Here is a 20,111-nt window from a genome sequence, read left to right as displayed (position 1 = left end):
AGAGAGAGAGAGAGAGAGTGCAGCAAGCGAGCTAGAGAGTAAATGAAGAGAGCGAGCGGCGCCAGCGAGACCAAAGCCTTGAATCAGATAAATAAAATGTAATTTTCTGCTGCAGCTCTTTATACATTCATGACAGAGACAGAGAGCAGAGCGGAGCAGAGGAGAGGCGCTACACTACGAGTCACGACCTCACACCCTGGGCGCTTTTATTTACTGAGGGCTACACACCCACTGCCCAAAGGCTGATGCCCAGAAGCTTCTGAACACAGCAAAATAATAAGAAGATGCAGGCAGACGGCAGAATCTCTTCTCCTCTTCTAGTGGGTCATAAGTGATGATTGAGAGGGATTACCTCTGTCTGAGTCTATACATTGTTTTTTTAGGAAAATCCTGCATAGTTTACCTTTGAGGAGTAATTAATGGTGTTTTAAGGGATTCTTGTTTCATCCTGTTAATTTGAGGAGATTTGGTGGCATTCATTAACAAAACCCCCCCCCCAAAAACAGGGAATGTATCTTTGCAATTACTCTCGTTAGGTGTTTCCTGTGACTTCATAATTCATAACCTGGTGTTGGATTTGATATCTGCTACAAAACATGCTGATTCCTCAGTATTTTTAAACATTCCTACAAAGTTTTGTCCCATTCAGAGAAAGTATAAGGCTGAGTGGCATCAATAATAACTACATCTCTCATAGACTTCAGTGTGTCTATAACTCAGCTAACGGAAAACAGGAGAAAACCCATTCAAGTTTCTAAATGGTCATCATAGCAAATGCATCACTTGTTTGGTGGTTTATAATGAAAACCTTCATAGTTCATGAGTTATATAATACAATAATGTTAGGCAGCAATTGCCTCATTTACTTCCATTGTATTTAAATCAAGCACCAATAATCTCCACCAGACTTTTGAAATGCTCACTATGGGATGCTTATCAACAGTGTTCACTATCATAATGATATCATTTACACTTGGTAAGTCACATATGAAATACATGTATGTCTGCAAGCTGTTTCCATTTCCAAACATCTGTCAAGTTCTCCCTTTATGACATCGGCAGTATTTTTCTCCTTTCATCTACATCTTCCATATTTTGTTGTCAGTCACTGCTAACAATCGACCGTTCGCTAAATCCTCCACTTGACAAGACACGTTTGTCGGTGTTTGAATTTCTCCACATGTCGAAGCAGTGTACAGGAGCTGCAGTAAGAGAAACACTCTGTATACAAAGAGTTTGGAGGGTCATCTTTTTTTTTCAAGAGCAAAAACATAAGGAATGGATTTAACAGTGTTTGTGACGTTAGCATGCCTGGCTAACTACCATATTATCCACAGTAGTAACCTAGTGTTACTTCCAAGTCCAAGACATATCATCAGATAACTATTTTAGTTTGTGGGGTTACAGGTGACGTTCGAAAAAGCCTTGTTCAGGACTGGAACGCTCACTGTGGTGGGGCTGGTCCTGTATGCTAGTATATCAGAGTTTTAAGCTAACATTAGCAGCTATGTCCTGCTCTTTATTTGGTTTGGGGAAGCTTACACTCCAACAACCACAACCAATGTTCAAACATTTCTCCCTGCAGACCCCAGAATGTTCCAGGAAGTGCAGGATCATTTCTCTGGTTTTGTCACAACATTTGCTTTAGCATCAAGAAATAAAATCCAGTCATTATGTTTCTTTTTAAAGAATATTTTTCTTCTTGTGAACAAATCTTTCATTTAGAGCCAAACCAACAATGAACTGATCTACTAACAAGTATTGTGTGTGTATCCATCTCCGTTGTTGTCCAGAAACTATTAAAAACACATCAATGAGCCACATTTATCAAGAAGAGTTTGTTTGTTAGTCACGTTAGTTTGTTTAGAAATGGCTCCAAAGACTAATAACAGCGATCACATTTTCAGTCTCCGGAGAGTAGTTCTGTGTCAGGAAGAGGCCAATGAGCATGTGCAAGGATGCAGTTCTGTTTACAATACAGTGATACAAATTACAGCAAACAATTGCCATTTTTTCACGCTCACTGTATTGATTAAACTCTGACCCAGACATTGTAAATTTCTCAAAGAAGTTTAGTACAAATTCAAGACTTCGTGATACGTAGTGGCGTCCTCACGCATGCATGGTGGCCTCTTCCATACATGGAAATACTTCCTGGAGAGTAGAAAAAATTGATCGCTGTTATTAGGATACACATACAAATACACTTTCTGTATTCCAATTTCAAAATTTTAGTTAGTTAATCCTTGGTATTACTTAACATAGAAACACGGGACTCTCCTAGATACGAACAATCAAAGAGTTTACATATTTAAGTTACGACCACCGGTTTTGATGATTTCGCTTCCAGACTTCAATTATAGTTTCTGACAAATCAAGTTTTTTCCGTCACTTTGGATACCCATAACTCTTGGCTGCCGTTGCTATGGAGAAGAAGCCGGTCAGAGGCACGAATGAAAGCGGTAAAAAATTCAAATGTTTCGTAATTACAGTTGTACAAAAAAAACGCAGCCCCACAGTTACTAAATTCACTCAAAGTGACTTAGAAATTATTTACGCTGCAGATTGTAAAATCAGTTTTCTCAAAAATTCTTTCCACCCACCGTTAACGGAACACCTGAAAGAATTTTTTAGCTCTGTGATTGGACGTTAATTTTTTATTTTTTGCCCTTTTTGTGGTTAACGTCTACCACAAAGTTTTTATGTACACAGTCTTGTAGCTTCGGCTTTTTTTTTTTTTTTTTTTTAATTCAAAGAACCAGATATTTTCTAACATAGTTGTTAATTGTTTGGACTGATGATTCAACCAGGAGAGTTTCATGTTGATCTAAACTGTAGAAGTGAGTCACTAATGTTGTCTATGAGAAAAATGAAATGAGATGTTTCCCTCTGTAACCAGAGCACCTGAAATCTTCCACATGTCGCAACTCTGAGTGCGTTTACATGTGCACTAGTATCCCGGTTTTGAGTCTTATCCTGGTTTTAATCATATTCAATCATATGGTGTTTACCTGGTTATTCATATCCATGTTTACATGATTCTAACAGTATCCAGGTTTCATCTGTGTGCAGCTGTATCTTGATTTCTCACCACATTTCTGAAACCAGGTTGAGATGTTTACATGCACAAAACATAACCAGGATACTGGTGCACATATAAACGTGTCTATGTAAACTGCAGACGAACCGTGCTAATGTGTAAATCCCGACAACCATAGCAACTGTAACCAAGGGGGCGGGGCTTAGCGAACAGTCAACTCTACCAGCTCTTCCACTGCTCGATGTCCCTCTGCAGAGTCCATTTGCCTCTTGTGTTTGGACTTGAGGATCCATCAGTGAACCTGTCCTGTTCCTGAACAGTCATCCCGACTGAAATAAGCTGTTTCATTCTGGCAGGAAAGTTATGGAAATGAAGTGAAGTAATTGACTCGCTCAGAGGTCCCAGACAGTCTGTTACACGCTGTTCCAGCTGTCAGACACTCACAAGCTGATTGCCTTCAGCCACTTGTCAGAAAAGAGTTTGCTGCCAGTGGTTCCTAGGTGTTAGCTGGTATTGTTTTAGCTGGTATCTCTGAGCTGATCTCAGGTTTGGGTGAGGGAACGCACACGGATCCCATCCTGTTGAGGGACGTGGCTTTGGTCATGCCCTCGCTGCCCACGGTGGAGAGAGGGAAGCTCTCGTAGCTCTCTGCCGCCCGGCCGCCGCACTGGCAGCGCTGCAGCGTCACCTTCAGCTCCCTCTGGAAGTTGCTATTGAGAAAGCCGTACACCACGGGGTTAATGCAGGTGGAGGCCATCGCTGTCAGGTGGCAGGCGGAGAAGACGACGTCGTGCTGGCAGTCGGGTAAGGCCTGGTGGTGCCAGTCGAACAAGGTGTTGAAGACGTTCAGCGGCAGCCAGCACAGAGCGAAGGCTATGACGATGGCTAACAGCATGACGTTAATCCTCTGGGCCCCTCGAGTCCTCCTGCTGCGCTCCAGCATGTCCCTGCAGACACACAGCGTGACGCCTATTGTCAGACAATCCACTGTGAAATATCACTCCAACCCTCAGGCACAACTACGGGACAAAGTGATGACAACGTGCCTGAAAAACTGTCTTGATATGATGGCATTGGATTGGTTTCAGAAGTGGGGGAAACATAATAAAGAAAAGCACAAACTCTCTCTCTCTCTATATATATATACATATATACATATATACTATATACATTCACTGAGCACTTTATCAGGAACACCTGCACAGTCTAATGCAATCAAATACAACAGCTCTGCCATAAATTCTATTTTTACGAAGCTTCTACGTTTTCAGTTTTTGTTGACATTGTCAGAAAGGTGATATTGTATTTTATGTTTATTATTGAGGTCATACTGGGTGGTAATGGTGGCGTACTGGAGTGTATTAAATTGAAAAGGTTCCAAATATTCTGTCATACATACGTGAGGGCTGCTGTATTGGATTGCATTAGATTGCACAGGTGTTCCTAATAAAGTGCTCAGTAAGTGTATATATATATAGTAAACACAGCAGGGCTGCAACTAATGATTATTTTCATTATTGTTTAATCTGCAGATTATTATCTCATGGATCGATTAATTGCTGCGGCCTGTTATAAAGAGTCAAGGTGACATTTTCATTTATCTTTTTTGGGATTCGGCCAACAGATGATCAGTTGACTGTCATGAACGACAAACAAAAGCAAGAAATCATCACTAACGAGAAGCTGAAACTAGAAAATGTTTTTGGCATTTTTGCTTAAAAAAACAACTAAAACAAACGATTATCAAAACTTTAGATTAAAATTCTGTTGATCATATAAATGATTAATTGACAAAATGTTGCAGCTTTAATACACAAACACACAAATATATGATACTTAATGATGGACTGATAGATAAGAACACTGTCCTTTGCTGCCTAATCTTTTTTTGAGAATGTTAACCGTTTAATATAATGTAAAAAATACAGATTAAATAATATTTATTTTTACCTGAAAAACACGAGCAGTGAAGTACTTTTAGAGTGTCTGAAGCTTTTCCTCTCAGGCTGCATTCAGCCCCAGTAACCTTCAACAATAATGTAGGTCAGCCTGTATGAAGCCTGAGAGGCGAAACCGAGGGCAAAAAGGCTCCTAAACACTTGCCACTCCTCGTTAAGTTTCTTCCTTAACGAGCAATAATTGAAAGCGACTCAGATGAGAATATTTATAACATTTATATGAACTTAGATGTTCTTTCATGTGGTTGTACGCTCAGAGGAAATGAAATGATTTACAGAGATTTTAGTGAGAAAATCAACCTGAAACTGTAAAAATGAACGATTTTGAAAAGTCGACCCCCGTTCCCAGTGAAATTATGGAGTAAGAGATAAAATAGATTTTACCGCCAGATGGATGAAAAGTTAGACATGATAAAAATAAAAATACTAATGGTAAGTCAACATTTACTGTTAATATCTCCTAATTTTGACTCAGTAACTCAAAATTCGGTCTTTATATCTCATTATTTTAGCTCAGTATCATACATTTAACATGAGTATTTCTAGTTTTACAAAGCTGACAGTGACGGCGACTCAGATGTGCTTCACATCAACATTTTTATCAACTCGTATCTGCGCTGTGGTTTGTGGATATTCTCAGACGCTGCTCACAGAGCTTTAAAGTGAGGAAATGATTTTCTTGACATAACGACACAAAACAGGCTGTCACACACACACACTGGATGGCAAATAGCTTGTGATGTGAATGAAGTTCGCCTTTGACAGGACAGCGGAGCGACCTGCGTCGTCTCAGGCGCAGGAAGATCCGCAGGTAGCAGAGGAGCACCAGCAGCAGAGGCAGGCAGTACTGGAAGAGCAGCAGCGAGGTCGTGTAGGCGAGACGATGTTTATCTGACGGCCACAGCTCCATACAGATCAAGTGGTCTCTGAGACGAAACAGACACAGGGTTACTGCACGGGAAAGGAGAGAGCTATTCGCCTATTTGGCATACCCAAATGGAAAAGCTTATAATAGATGAACTGTAAGGCTATGATGCAGGTATCAGGCTTCATTTGACAAGTGACATCTTCTAGTTTCTGGTAATGTGTTTGTTTAGCATGTAGCTAAAACACAAACAAAACTACATCAGTTCAAATAAGGCTCAAAAAGGTGTTTTTGGTCCTCGTCTATAATGAGTCATATTTGAATAACAATAATTAGGACATGCAGAACACCATAAACCTTCTACATCTTGTCAACCTGTGTAATATTCCAGACCTCTAGGCCTAATCTTATGGGAGCTTTTTAGTTTGTGGTGTCACTGGTGTCCCTGAACCTCTCCAGTCATCTCAAATTGGCCAAATTGGGCCAATTGCTTTGACTCATTACTGCGTAATTTTACCGCTTATAACCGGCTTCAGTGAGTTATGAGGATGTTATGAGGTTAAATACAGAATAAAATGATTAAAAAGCTCCACATCAAGGCATCTCATTACATTCCACGTTTTTGTCAAACATGATTTTGACAAGTTATTAACGTTTTGTGTCGGTTTATGTTTTTTTGTTTTATATATTAATGGCACTAAAATTAGAGGAAAAAAAAAGTTTCTATGTGTAAAATCAACCTTTAGTTTGGTGAGTGAGGTCAAAATGAGCTGAAAAGATTGAGAAATGTTAAAATACTTTTTTCATTTTTCACCATCTTGTTTGATTTTGCCTTTTATCAACCATGTTCGCTTGCTAAGTTTACAGCTCATGTTAATGTTTATTAGCAATAATTAATGCTATTAATAGTAACTTAAAGAAATAACCCTCATCCAAAAAAAAAAAATCCCAAAACAAAACCACAGGGTTAAGTTTAGTGGATGATTGTAGTTATGGTCCACATATATACGTCATCTGAACTGCACCACTGCTCTCGGTTACTACGACCGCTAGACGGCAGCTGTCACTCAAACGTAACTATCGGTCTTTTTTTGGGTGACTGACAGTACGACTTTTCTTGGGAGGGCAAGAAAGGCTCTGAAAATAAAAACGACAGACGGACAACAGCAAATAACTGTTGAACAAGGAGAGAAAATATCTGCCTAAAGGGATTTCAACAGGCTGAGTGACACAAATCAAGTGGATCTTGATTAAAAATACTCGTTTTGTTCACTTTATTAACTTTTAGCACTCGATTGTTATCTCTCTCGCACAGAAAAACTAAAGAAATGTAAAAGAACTGCATGAGTGAGACAATTGTATGTTCTTCTCATGTCAGATCAATCTATGAAGATGTTTTACGAATTACACGTGATTAAAGAGTCGGCATCTTCACCAATTTACCCAAACTGTGAAGTCAAGGTTCCCGCAGCACTCGAACGCACCGCGGCGAAAACAAATTGCAGAGAGCAGCGAATGTTTTCTGATCAAGGTGCGGCGAAGAGTGAAGTCGTTGTATGATGACTGAATATCGTTTGATGAAGAGGAAACAATGAATTCATTGTTTCTTCGGCCGAGTGCTTCAAAGCTCTGAAGGGATTTACGTTTCAAAGCAGGCGGATAATACGCTAAATGTGTAATTACCATACTCGCTCCTGCTCATGTCGGTGTGTTCTCCTGACGAGGGAAATGACTTTGAAGTACTTTTACTGTAGAAAACACACAATGTCCACACTGGACGCTGCTCACACACACACACACACACACACACACACACTGCATTTGTTGTTGCTGTCGGCTGTGTTATGAGCCTGCTAATCTTATAATTATGTTCTTGTTTTACTTTTTCTTCATTAAAGCTGTTGCACTTCTTCTTCTTCTTCTTCTTGTTTGGCGTTTCTTGTAGTCTGGCTGCCCTGTTGATGCTGGAGGAATATGAACTTACTTTGTCACTGTGCTCAGTCTGCACTAAATGCCCAAATGGGGAAATGCAAATGAGTGAATTAAACTGTACTGACATCTTCCCTGCACTTCATAATAAACAGAACTTCATAAAAGCTGCAGTCTTTGCTGCAAATATACACCTGAATTATACCTTTGTATTAGTAGCCTTTGTCTTTGCAGTTTGAATGCATACACTTGAAATCTGTGAGTGTTAATAACTGTTAGATCCTGGCCTGCTGCTGCTGTGTTGGGAGATTTAAATAATTAATGTTAACGATGCCTTTGTCTTAATCCAGAGACTGTAGATGAAACATTAAAGTTCCTGCTGCTCATGAAGACGAACGCAGGTGTTCAATCAACTGAAAAGATGCAATTTCATTGTTGTTGGAAACTCGGTCGGATGAATATCGACGTTTCTGCAAAAACTGTGAGTCCCTGAATGACACTCAGTGATGTGTGAATGATATTCTGGGTGAGACTCGGTCATTAATGCGCCCATTACAGGCTCTGCTTTAATCACATTAAAATGTGTCTTTTGACGCACATATCAATCTTCATTAGATTAGAAAAAGAAAAAAAAAGTGTAACATCATACATACAGGATGTGGTGTTTTGGAGATATGTGTGTGTGTGTGTGTGTGTGAGCCTCTTAAAAACAGAAGCCACAAAAACGTCCCCGTGTCTGTGATGAGAGGTGGTCTGAACAGGCGGAACGGCGATGCAGAAAATGTCCCGCGTGGCCTGAAGAAAACTGCAGAAGGAGCGATGTGGTGCTGTCGCTTTTTCAAAATGTCAAGTTTGAACAAATTCAAACTAACAAGTTAGTTCGTTTGAATTCATTTGAACACAACCCAGATACTGTACTGACTGTCATAAGCATATATGTACAGCTGCACTATGTGTGTTGAGATCACACCGTGTCTGTCCAGGTTGTAGAGCTGCCTCACCTGTGTGGTAAACTAGCTGCTGAGTCCTCAGATTTGTCGTCGCAGCCAGACCTTTGTAGGCAATTTGTAGGACGCCGAGCAGCTTCCAGCTGCAGGTCATTACAGTTCAAACATTAAACTTTACCCCATGTTTCAACTAAAGTTCAAATTTCAAATAAAAAGTGTAAGAAGCCCTCGACTGTGTTTGTGCTACCAGGGCTGGGTATCAGTACTGGATACCTTTAAGGCAGTGGTCCCCAACCCCTGGGCCGCGGACCGGTACTGGTCCATAGGTCATTTAGTACCGGGACGCACAGAAACTTATGTTATTTCTGTTTATCTAAGTTTGAACGATATTTTATTTTGAAAAATTGCCGGCTTCTCCCCATTACATCTGTCTATGATTTTACTCTTGACGCATGTCAAGACGCTTGTCTCGGTCACGTGATACGTTACCGCTAAAAATGAAACCCACAAGCTAGCAAAATGAGTAAAAAACAAACGTCTTTGGAAAGCTTCTTTGTGAAGGGGAAAAGGTCCAGTGAGGAGACAGAAGAAGAGCCTACGACTTCCAAGAAAAAGAAAGCTGCATTTAACAGACAACACCAGGAGTCCTACTTAAAATATGGATTTATCGCGACAGGTGATTCCTACAAAATCACGGAGTAGACCGGACAACACACTTCGGGTGTCATTGTCTCCCGTTACCCCTAGATGGGACGTCTCGTTGCAGAGAAACAAGCTCAGGTCCGTGAAAATATTGTCTGACATTAAACCGGTCCGTGGCGCAAAAAAGGTTGGGTACCTCTGCTTTAAGGTATCGACTGAAATAACCCAGAACCAAGTAGTATCCAAACCTCTCCAGTCAAACGACACCTGCATTCAGTCCTTTTTGTACCCTGATCTAGAAAAAAATGACTATTTGTATGGTTTCATTGATTCAATGCAACATGTGATTGGCTCACTGCTGCAGCAGCTACGACACATACAGTCTGTGGTTATAATACTTCATTGTACAGTTTTGTACAGTTATTTAAATAAATATTTCAATCATTTGAACACTTTCAAAATATATTTGTGTAAAAATCATTTGGATTGGGAGGAGTGGTGGCGTTTTACGCAACTAAATGCTTCCATTCGCATGTCGGGTATCGAATGAAGTACTCTGTTGGTATCGGTATCACTTTAAGGGTACTGGTATTGGTACTGGTATCGTAAAATAGGGCATCAAGGCAATCATCCTGAACGACGTTTTGTTCGCAGGACTGAATATTAATTAATTCAATAAAGAGTTCTCCAAGAATCTGTGCTAACTAACTGCTCATTAGCTCTGTTGCTAACGGGACTATAAGTTCACACAGTTTATTTGAATCACTGACTCCTGTTTCAACTGAGTGTAAACCATGTTTCTGTTGTGGAGCAGTTTATATTCCAACAGAGGACTTTAAAGTAGACAGGATGGTGACACACAATTAATAAGCTATATTAGCTTCCTCCATTTTTGCTCTCCATCACCTCAAAGGTCAGCACCGTCTGCTGTTGGTCTGTGGTGTAAATTCGCAGGTCTGATTGTGACATTTCCTTTGGAATAGATGCTGCCTTTTCCCTGATGCTGTGACAATGTGCTACATGTAATCAACACATACCTGCCCACATGTATCTATATTTGAGCTCACCTGAACGGGTTGGCGGGCAGGCTGATGTTCTGGAAGGGATCATTAGTGAGGATGTTGAAGGAGAGGAAGGGCAGAGAGATGAAGCAGGCCACCAGCCACGTCAGCCCTACAGCCAGGTAGGAGTGTCCGGCGGCGGGGGACCAGCCGGTGGGATGGAGGATCAGCTGGTGACGCTCCAGAGCGATCAGCACCAGGGAGAAGATAGAGACTGTCACTGACATGCACTGAACAAACGGAGTCACCTGATAGAGACAGACACAAAAAACATAAACAAATCTCAGCCAGATTTAGACGTTTTTACACACTTTTTAAAAGTCGAACTTCATTTTTTCTAAGAATTCAATATCAACTCATTGTTTGTTTTGGCATGCGTACTTATTTGGTAAAACTGTAATTACTAAAGAGAAGAAACTTAATTCATCTTCACAGTTCGTCCTAGTTTGTTGAACTCGATGTTTTGATTTGTTCAGAACTATAATTACAGCCTCAGACGCTCAGGAGCAGCAGCTCCATGTTCAACTGAAAAGCTGACACAATTATGACAAATAGTTTCAAACTGTGTCGATGAATCTTTCAACTTGATTGAAAAATTCATGAAAGAAACTGAAGTGAAATAACAGAGAAATGGAGTCTCTGCAGTGGCTGTTTGGGGCGAATAAACAAAAATGTTCAAGCGGTCAACTTTTCACTGTCTGTCTGAACACACATTAAAGAGGACACATATTCTGCACATTTCCAGCTCTATAATTATATTCTGGGGCTCTACTGGAATATCTTTGCATGATTTCTAGTTAAAAACTCCTTATTTATCTTCTACTGGTCCTTTATGCAGCCCCTCAGTTCAGCCTCTGTCTGAAACAGGCCGTTTTAGCTCCTGTCTCTTTAAGGCCCCGCCTCCCGATGAGCCCACTCTGTTCTGATTGGTCAGCTTTCAGGAAGCTTCCTCTGGAGGCTACGTAAACAAACTATAGTAGCAGGATTTCACTTCTTTTGCTCCTTTGGCCTCGGACGGCCGTTTATGAGCATCCGTGATGAGCCGACGTCAGCTCGTCAGCAAGGTAGAACAAAACGTCACGAACGAAGCATTCAGCCCTGACTTTTGACTTGCAGGCAGCATTTCTACATACATTCACCTCAAGTTTGGGAACTTTGACCATGTTTAACATCCAACATCATAACAGGATATAAATGACAGAAAATCACAAAAAACAATAATAATAACAATAATAATAATAAAAAACGAACAGCACTATAGATCCTCCCATATGTTGACTATTGTAAAGGGACAGACGCTAATGTGCAACGCTATGTGGATTTTTCGAAAAAGTTCGTGTATCATTGTTCATAGGATACACATTGTGTCCAGTCAGTAGAGCACCACAGACAATGTGTCTCCTAGCAACGTAAGCTCTCTGTTGTCAATCATCCATGGATACCATGGAAACGGATCCTGGCAACGCTCAGAATCTGTTTCCACAGTCCAAAACTGTTTATCATCAGTTCAATAGCTGCATGATTATAGTTTGCACAAAAAGTGAGGACAATTTAATTTTTAGTTCAACTTTAAGCATTAAATAAACATATTACTGTGTGTGTGTGTGTGTGTGTGTGTGTGTGTGTGGACCTACAGTAATTCTATTTACACACTTACATTGTAGGGACTCGCCTCCCTTTTGGGGACAAGAAGCAAGTCCCCATAATGTAAATCACTTAATTTTATGAAGACTTGGTTTAAAGTTAAAAATGCAGATTCATAATTTTTCAACCTGTTCATACTGGATATTAAAAGATCCTTCAAATGTGTTTTCAATGGAAGTGATGGAGGCCAAAATCCACAGTGTGTCCACACAGTCATTTAAAAGTCTCTGTGAAGCTTCTATTCAGCTTCATCAGTCTGAGTTAGTCATATCAAGTGGATATCTGACACATTTACAGTCTTTTTAGCATCAAATTCCCTCTTTGTGTTTCCTCGGACAGTGTTTCCCTGTTGAGCTGCAGGTGGAAGTATAGTAACAACAAGAGGAACTTTGGCACTAAAAAGACTGTAATGTTGAAAGATATCTACTTGATTTGACTCATTTGGACGCTGAAGCTTCATATTAGCTTCAGATAAACTTTTAAATACATTTTTGCACAGAAGGAGGACTGTGGATTTTGTCCTCCATCACTTCCATTGTAAGGTCATTATGAAGGAATCTTCTAATGGTCAGTATGAACAGGAGGAATGATTACAGCAAGAAAAACATGTTTCAATGTTCTTTCAGGCTCTCAACTGTTGTTTTAAGACACACTTGGAAAAAAGGGTCAGGGTAAGTCTCCAGAAAATGAATATAAGTCAATGTAATGTCCTCTGAAGTGATGTAAACGTGTGTGTGTGTGTGTGTGTGTGTTGCTTACAGACCTTACACAGGGCCTCTCCCAGCACCCAGCGGTCCATCAGCGTGTATATGACGGTGACGGGCAGACACACCACACACATGAGGATGTCAGAGCACGACAGGTTGGCGATCAGGATGTTGGTGACATTACGCAACTCCTGTTGCCGGGCGATGATGAACACCAGGCCTGCATTGCCTAGCAACCCGATGGCTATGACAGCACTGTAAGCCACAATCAAGAAAGTCGCCCCGCCAACCGAAGGCGGACACTGAGGGGTTTCTGCCCAATCGGAGGCCTCCCAGGCGCCGAGGAGGCTGCTGTTGTCGTTGGACATGGCAGAGGGAGGGAGGAGAGGGGAGGGGGTGATGTGAGGAGAGACTGTGTGTCACGGGTCAGGCTGAAGGGGGACCAAAGCCCGGAGGCTGCTGTTAAACTTCTCCCCCCCGAAAAAACAAACGTGTACGACCGGATCAAAGTAGAGATGACAGGCAGGAAACAGTGATGGACTGCACAGTGAGTTGCAGGAGATGAGGGAGCGTGTGCCTGAGTGATTCAGATATAGATGCTGTTCTCTTTTTCATTCACTGCCGGCATCCCCCCCGGTGGATCAGCTCAGCATCGATGTTTCCCCCCTGCGAAGGACAGAAAACAAAACAAAGCAGAGACAAAAAAAAAATGAAAGACAGACAGGGAGGCGAAGGGCTCTCCACGGACGACGAGACGCAGTTAGAGGTGAAGATGAAAGAGAAAGTGAAGTGAGGCTGTGTAGAGGAGCGACTTTAAAAAGGGGAATTCTGAATACAGAAGAAAAGAAAAAAGGAAGTTTTAATGTCCCTTTCTTCTGTCAGACTGTCTCCACAACACTCATTAACATACAGCGTCGCTGGTTTGATGGCACATTATACAGCTCGGTTCAGCGGGGTCAGACTCGTACCAACAGATTAGTTCTGAAGTGGCTCGTACAAGAGCTTCAATGGAATCTGTGGCGTTCATCATCATTTTTTTCACGTATTTCTTTTCAATAGAAAATCTAAAACGATCCCTCTGAGACCACCTACTTCAAAGCCATTGAGCGTTCACACCGTCTGTCAGACAGACAGAAGAGCTGAAACCCTCCAAGTCCAACTGAAGATAAATTGCATTTTTTGTCTACTACAGTATACATGTGTTTTTATTTTAGAGAAAAAAAACAACCTGAAAGTGAGATTTACCTGGTGAATGTCTCCTTTAGCTCTGCTCTCTACTAGGGAGTGTGCCTGAATACAAATATATTATTCGGCAAAGCACAAATAGTGGGTTTTATACGAATATTTGTTTCATACAAATATTTTAAAAATTATTTGTTGGGGTGTTCCCCAGAGATAAAGCTGAGCTAGTCCCAAAGGACTCTCCATAACCTGTTGTTCCTCTTCTCCTTTCCACAAAGTTAGGTTGTAAAAAGGAAGTTTTTCTACATGTTGCACGCTGTGCTGTCTCTGTGTTATGGGTGTATATACAGGTAGAGGTCTGTCTGCAGTGAGGCGATGAGTAAAGTTTTAGCTCAGTCGTCTATGATCTGGGAGACTCCAGTTCAAGACCTGATGTGGAGACCTTCTACATAAGGTAGTTTATTCATGAACACTTATTGTAACACTTTTTCTAATTTAAAAGTGTCATAAAAACAAAAACAGGATTTTTAAGCCTCTTTTCCACTTTTATTCAAATACAAATACAAATAATTTTGCTGCCTCAACAAATACAAATACAAATAATTTTGCTGCCTCAACAAATACAAATACAAATAATTTTGCTGCCTCAACAAATACACATACAAATACAAATACTGGGATCTCTGCACATCTCTGCTCTCCACCAACTCCTGAGGGAAATATCTGACTCTTTAGCTGCTAAACGCTCCACTATGTTCACCAGCTAGTCTACAGCTTCAGATCAACTTTTAAAATACATTTTTTTTTTGCATTTACATTTATGAAAAGATCTTCTAATGATCGGTATGAACAGGAGGAATGATTACAGCAAGAAAAAAAAAAACACTTTTCAATGTTCATTCATGCTCACACATTTGAAAAACTGTGAACTCGTCCTTTAACGGCAGGAACAGACAATATGTACATAATAACATTATGATGATTAAATTCCCAGATGACTGAATTCTCATTTCAATAATATTACCAAACTCTAATTACTTTTATGAACGTAATGAACCTTGCACATATAAAACCACACACAAATATACATGAGCATGTAAACAGACAAAATGTCACGTTTCTCATAAACAATTAAATGCTAATAAATAAAAAAAAACACACACACACATGCAGTATTATGTTTCCTCTCTAGCACTTATCTGCAACATGCTTTCTCTCCCCGAGGCAAAGTGACTTTCTGCTCTGAGTGAACTGTTTAATTAAGATACAGCTCATTAACAGCCTCAGCCTCCTCCTGTACATCACATCATCTTATCCTGCTGGCACAATAATAATGCACATCCACTGATTACAGCATTCATCAAACCCTCACTCACATTAGCATATACCATACCGAGCAAATGGAAACAATCAGCTGACAGCCGCCCATTCACTCTGCCAGCCCTCCCTCCCTCTCTCTCTCTCTCCGGAGAGCTCCGTCTGTCTCTCCCACTCTGAATTTCTTTTCTCCTCTGACAGCCTTTATGGGCCCCCGAGGGACGGCGCTGCCAAAGAATGAGACGCATTCACAGGTGTTACAGCGAATCCACGCTGACTCACTCGCAGCCATCCACCCCGGCTTGTGATAACACCCGTCAAAAAAAAAAAAAAAAAAAAAAAGCTCGCTATATCCTGCAAACGCACACAAACACGCCTCTTTTATAAAAAAAAAACGTCTCACAGGTGTGACAAAAAATAACCCCACCCTGACAACAAAGAGGTGATATTTGTAACCGCGTTTCTCCATCTCTTGCTTTTGACAACAGTGAAGGCATCACATATTTATTTCTGTGCAAACGAACAGATAAGAATCTATTCCATCATTTTTTTTTTTTTTTTTTTTTTTTTTAAATCCAGTCACCTCCAGAGTAAAGCATTAGCTTCAGCTGTGGGTGCAGATTTGGCATACTTTGGGGGATATTACTGGGGGAAAAGGTCATCATGGAAACCTGCTTTGCTGCCTTCATCATAAACTGCTTATTTCTGCCAAAATTTTGAGAGAAGGACGGTAGAACAATGTCTGAAACTGGCTCCTCCATGGCTGGATTAAAGAGGACATATTTCTGCATGTTTTCCAAGTCTATATTTATATTCTGGAGCTCTAATGGAAACTGCTAGAAATATTATGATGTGTTCCGTTTGAACTGGGAAGTAGGAATTTTTGAGTGACCCTTGAAGTCGGAAAAACCTCATCAACCCCGACCTCAACATCCAAGATGGCTGCTCTGCATATCGGCAGTGTGAAAGCGGTAATAATATACTGTTTATTAGCACATCTAATATAACCTGGACACAACATGGAGGCTACGACTGAGTCTGTAAAACTCATTGCAGAAAAAAATAAACTGTTAGATAAAAGTTTACTTTATACTTCCACTCCACTACATTTCAGAGGGAAATATTGTACTTTCTACTCCACTACATTTATTTGACAGCTTTAGTTACTTTTCAGATGAAGATTTGACACAATGGATAATATAACAAGCTTTTAAAATATAACACATTGTTAAAGATGAAACCAGTGGTTTCCAACCTTTTTGTCTTTTGACGTCTTACAAAAAGCAGTGTGTAGTCGGGGTCACATTTCACATGTCTATGAGTTGTTAACAGCTCCACCAAATAGTGATTTTTCCCTCTAAACTTCTCACATGCTTTCATTTCAATAAATGTTCAAATGATCCAATATTTCACCAAAAATCAAAGATTAGAGAAAATGTCCAAAAAACTGAAAACAGATTTGTGTATCAGAACTTTGTTTTTTTTTCTTTCCTCTCCCATTAATCATCTCACCACCCCTCAGATTTATCTGCTGACCCTTTGGAGGGGCCCGACCCCTAGGTTGGGAACCACTGGACTAAACTAGCTAACTGTATATAAAGTAGTGTAAACTAGCTCCACTTCCAGCAGCTACAACAGTAACATGCTGCTCTAACACTGATGCTTCACTATTAATAATCTAATGATGTCATATATAATAATATATCAGTCAGAGGGACCAAACCACTACTTTTACTGCAATACTTTAACTACATCAAGCTCATAATACTTATGTACTTTTACTGCAATACTTTAACTACATCAAGCTCATAATACTTATGTACTTTTACTGCAATACTTTAACTACATCAAGCTCATAATACTTATGTACTTTTACTGCAATACTTTAACTACATCAAACTCATAATACTTATGTACTTTTACTGCAATACTTAAACTACATCAAGCTCATAATACTTATGTACTTTTACTGCAATACTTTAACTACATCAAGCTCATAATACTTATGTACTTTTACTGCAATACTTTAACTACATCAAGCTCATAATACTTATGTACTTTTACTGCAATACTTTAACTACATCAAACTCATAATACTTATGTACTTTTACTGCAATACTTTAACTACATCAAACTCATAATACTTATGTACTTTTACTGCAATACTTTAACTACATCAAACTCATAATACTTATGTACTTTTACTGCAATACTTTAACTACATCAAGCTCATAATACTTATGTACTTTTACTGCAATACTTTAACTACATCAAGCTCATAATACTTATGTACTTTTACTATAGTAGGATTTTTCATGCAGTATTTTTACATGGCTGCATTCATACTTTTACTTAAGTAAAGGATCTCAATACTGCTTCCATCACTGCTAATTATTGTGCTGTCTGAATAAAACAGAATTTTAAAAAAGCAGAAAAAAAATTGCAAATGCTTTGCTGCCAATAGAAATTGTTCAGTTCATGTGCTTCTACTCTTGAATAAGTCTTCAAAGATATATTATATTCACATAGACATACTGAATAGGATAATATAGTGAATAATTTCAGTTAAGCTAGTTTAGCATATTAACAGTTGATGAATAGAACCAAACACAAAGTAAAGTTACACGTCTGTAGGATTCATCGTCTGCGGATCATCAATGTCTGTTCAAAATGTCACGGGAACTCATCCAATAGTTGTTGAGATATTACAGTCTGGTATGAAGTGGTGGAGGTTTCCATCCCCGGAGTCACGCTGCTGGAATGGGTAAAAATGAGTAATCGATGAAAAATATAAACAAAGCAGGTCTTGCCGTAGAGAATCGATTCATGGCAGTGGAGATGTTTATCAGATATTTATCAAAGGTGTCTGTTTATGTGTCCATGTAAACATGGTCTGAGTGGATGATAATGAAACGATGATGCAGTTAATCTCACTGAAGCTGCAGACAGACACATCGATCCAACATACTTAATTACAATCGGACTCAAGGTCATTCAAGCACATGTTGTTATGTTACAAAGCCAGAAAGTATTAATAGTATTAATGTAGGATTGTTTTCCTGCACGGGCCTCAAGCGAAACTCTACATTTTCAGTGAAGTTATTAGAGTTATATCGTCCGTGACATTAATTTGTATGGATGTGGAGGAGCCCAGCGGGTGAGAGCTTTGCCACTTTACCCCTTGATGACGACGGTGCCCTTTTCTATTTAATATATTTATTTATTTGACAACACAGCCTCACTTTACCTCACCTCACCTCACCTGACAAAGCTGTGATGCTGAGTTTAGTTTGGACTCTTCATAACTCTGAACAATATAACATTTAGATGATATTGTAGTATTATGTCCATCCACTAAAATACTTACTGGGCACCTACAAGAGACAAGAAGTAATAACGGGGAAACAATTTTGTGTTTAAGAGAATTTAACTGTAAGTTTTGTTTAAATTACAGAGTACTGATTTAATAAATATGGGGGTTGTTATTATTGTTACTGGGTAAAAAGACCATTTTCTCCATTTTAGTTTAGTGTGTTAGCATGCTAACACTTGCTAATTAGCACTAACACAAAGTACAGCTGAGGCTGATGGGAATGCCATCGGTTTTACAGATATTTGCTCATAAACCAAAGTATTGGACACATTAAAGTTTTAACCGGATAATGGCGCTAAATGGAAAATCCATGAGATTATAATGATTACATTTCATCCTCTGGGGAAAATGAATGTGTGAACCAAATGTCATGACAATCCATCCAGTAGTTGCTGAGATATTTAAAAAAATTGCTTATGCTGTGATATATCTCAACATCTACTCGATGGATTGGCACAAACGTTGGTTCAGACATTCATGTTCCTCAGATGATGAACTATAACAACTTTGGTGATCCTCTGACTTTTCCTCTTGCGCCACCATGAGCTTCACTTTATAGTTCCTTAATGAAATATCTTATCAACTATTGAAAGGATTGCCAAAAAATTTGGCGTTCACATATTCGTGTTCCCTGATGATGAATTATAATAACTTCAGGGATCACTTATCTTTTCACTTGGTGCCATCATCTGGTCAAAATTTTATTTAGTCCAGTACTTTGGTTTGTGACCAAATACCTGAAAAACTGATGACATCACCATCAGCCTCAGCTGTACTTGTGTCTAGTGCTAATTAGCAAACGTTAGCATGCACACGTTAAACAAGCACTGTGAGCATGGTTAACATTATATGCTGGCGTTATGCTCACATCGACACCCGAGCTGTAATTATTGAGTGAAACTAGGAACAAATGAGAAAGCCTCATGTTAGTTTGTCGTTCAGTGTAATTAAACCCACATTTAATGGATATAATACAATTTAACAGAATTTTACCACCAGCTCACTTCACACTTGTCAATCCTTAACACAATCCTCCGACATAGCATGAACGGTCCATTATCTCTACCTCAAAATATTTAATAGGTATCAGGTAATTTAAAAAGTTCTTACAGTGTAATTTATTTCTCAGTTCCTTTGAAATGCAGATTTGCTACATGTACTCCAGTGTTTCCTGTACTTCTACCATTATCCTCCACTGGGCACCCAGTACTTCACTGATACCCTGCATATGTACAAAATATTTACACTGTAATTTGCAGACTGTAATCTACAGTATTATGCTGGAAATTGTGCAGCAACTTGTGTCTAAAAGTGGTCCTGTTTGTGCAGATAAAGCCACTATGTACTATTCTATTGTTATATGCATATACTGTACAAATTAATTTCTGTAAATGTCATAAAACAAACACGACAAAACAAACATGACCCCCCCCCCCCCCCAAAAAA

At 39.5% G+C, this 20,111-nt stretch overlaps 1 protein-coding gene across 3 annotated transcripts in view; it reads right to left on the bottom strand.

Moving 5' to 3' along the window:
• Positions 1-2,757: 2,757 nt before the first annotated feature.
• npy8ar (neuropeptide Y receptor Y8a) overlaps positions 2,758-20,111 on the bottom strand; it is a 42,667-nt gene continuing 25,313 nt past the window's right edge. The window contains exons 2-5 of one of the 3 annotated variants that reach the window (XM_042394833.1): positions 12,850-13,459; positions 10,449-10,690; positions 5,718-5,924; positions 2,758-3,987 (exon numbers count right to left, since the gene is read on the bottom strand). In XM_042394833.1, the coding sequence (XP_042250767.1) occupies positions 3,537-3,987; positions 5,718-5,924; positions 10,449-10,690; positions 12,850-13,161 (1,212 nt within the window). In that variant the 5' untranslated portion in view covers positions 13,162-13,459 and the 3' untranslated portion in view covers positions 2,758-3,536. Of the gene's footprint in view, positions 3,988-5,717; positions 5,925-10,448; positions 10,691-12,849; positions 14,096-20,111 lie in introns of those variants that run through there. The other 2 variants (XM_042394834.1, XM_042394835.1) reach the window with 2 other exon arrangements.

Source organism: Thunnus maccoyii, chromosome 19 (assembly GCF_910596095.1).
Source record: "Thunnus maccoyii chromosome 19, fThuMac1.1, whole genome shotgun sequence".
Classification (NCBI taxonomy): Eukaryota; Metazoa; Chordata; class Actinopteri; order Scombriformes; family Scombridae; genus Thunnus; species Thunnus maccoyii.
Note: the sequence above shows the minus strand (reverse complement) of the source record. Positions and strands in the feature narration are given on the sequence as shown.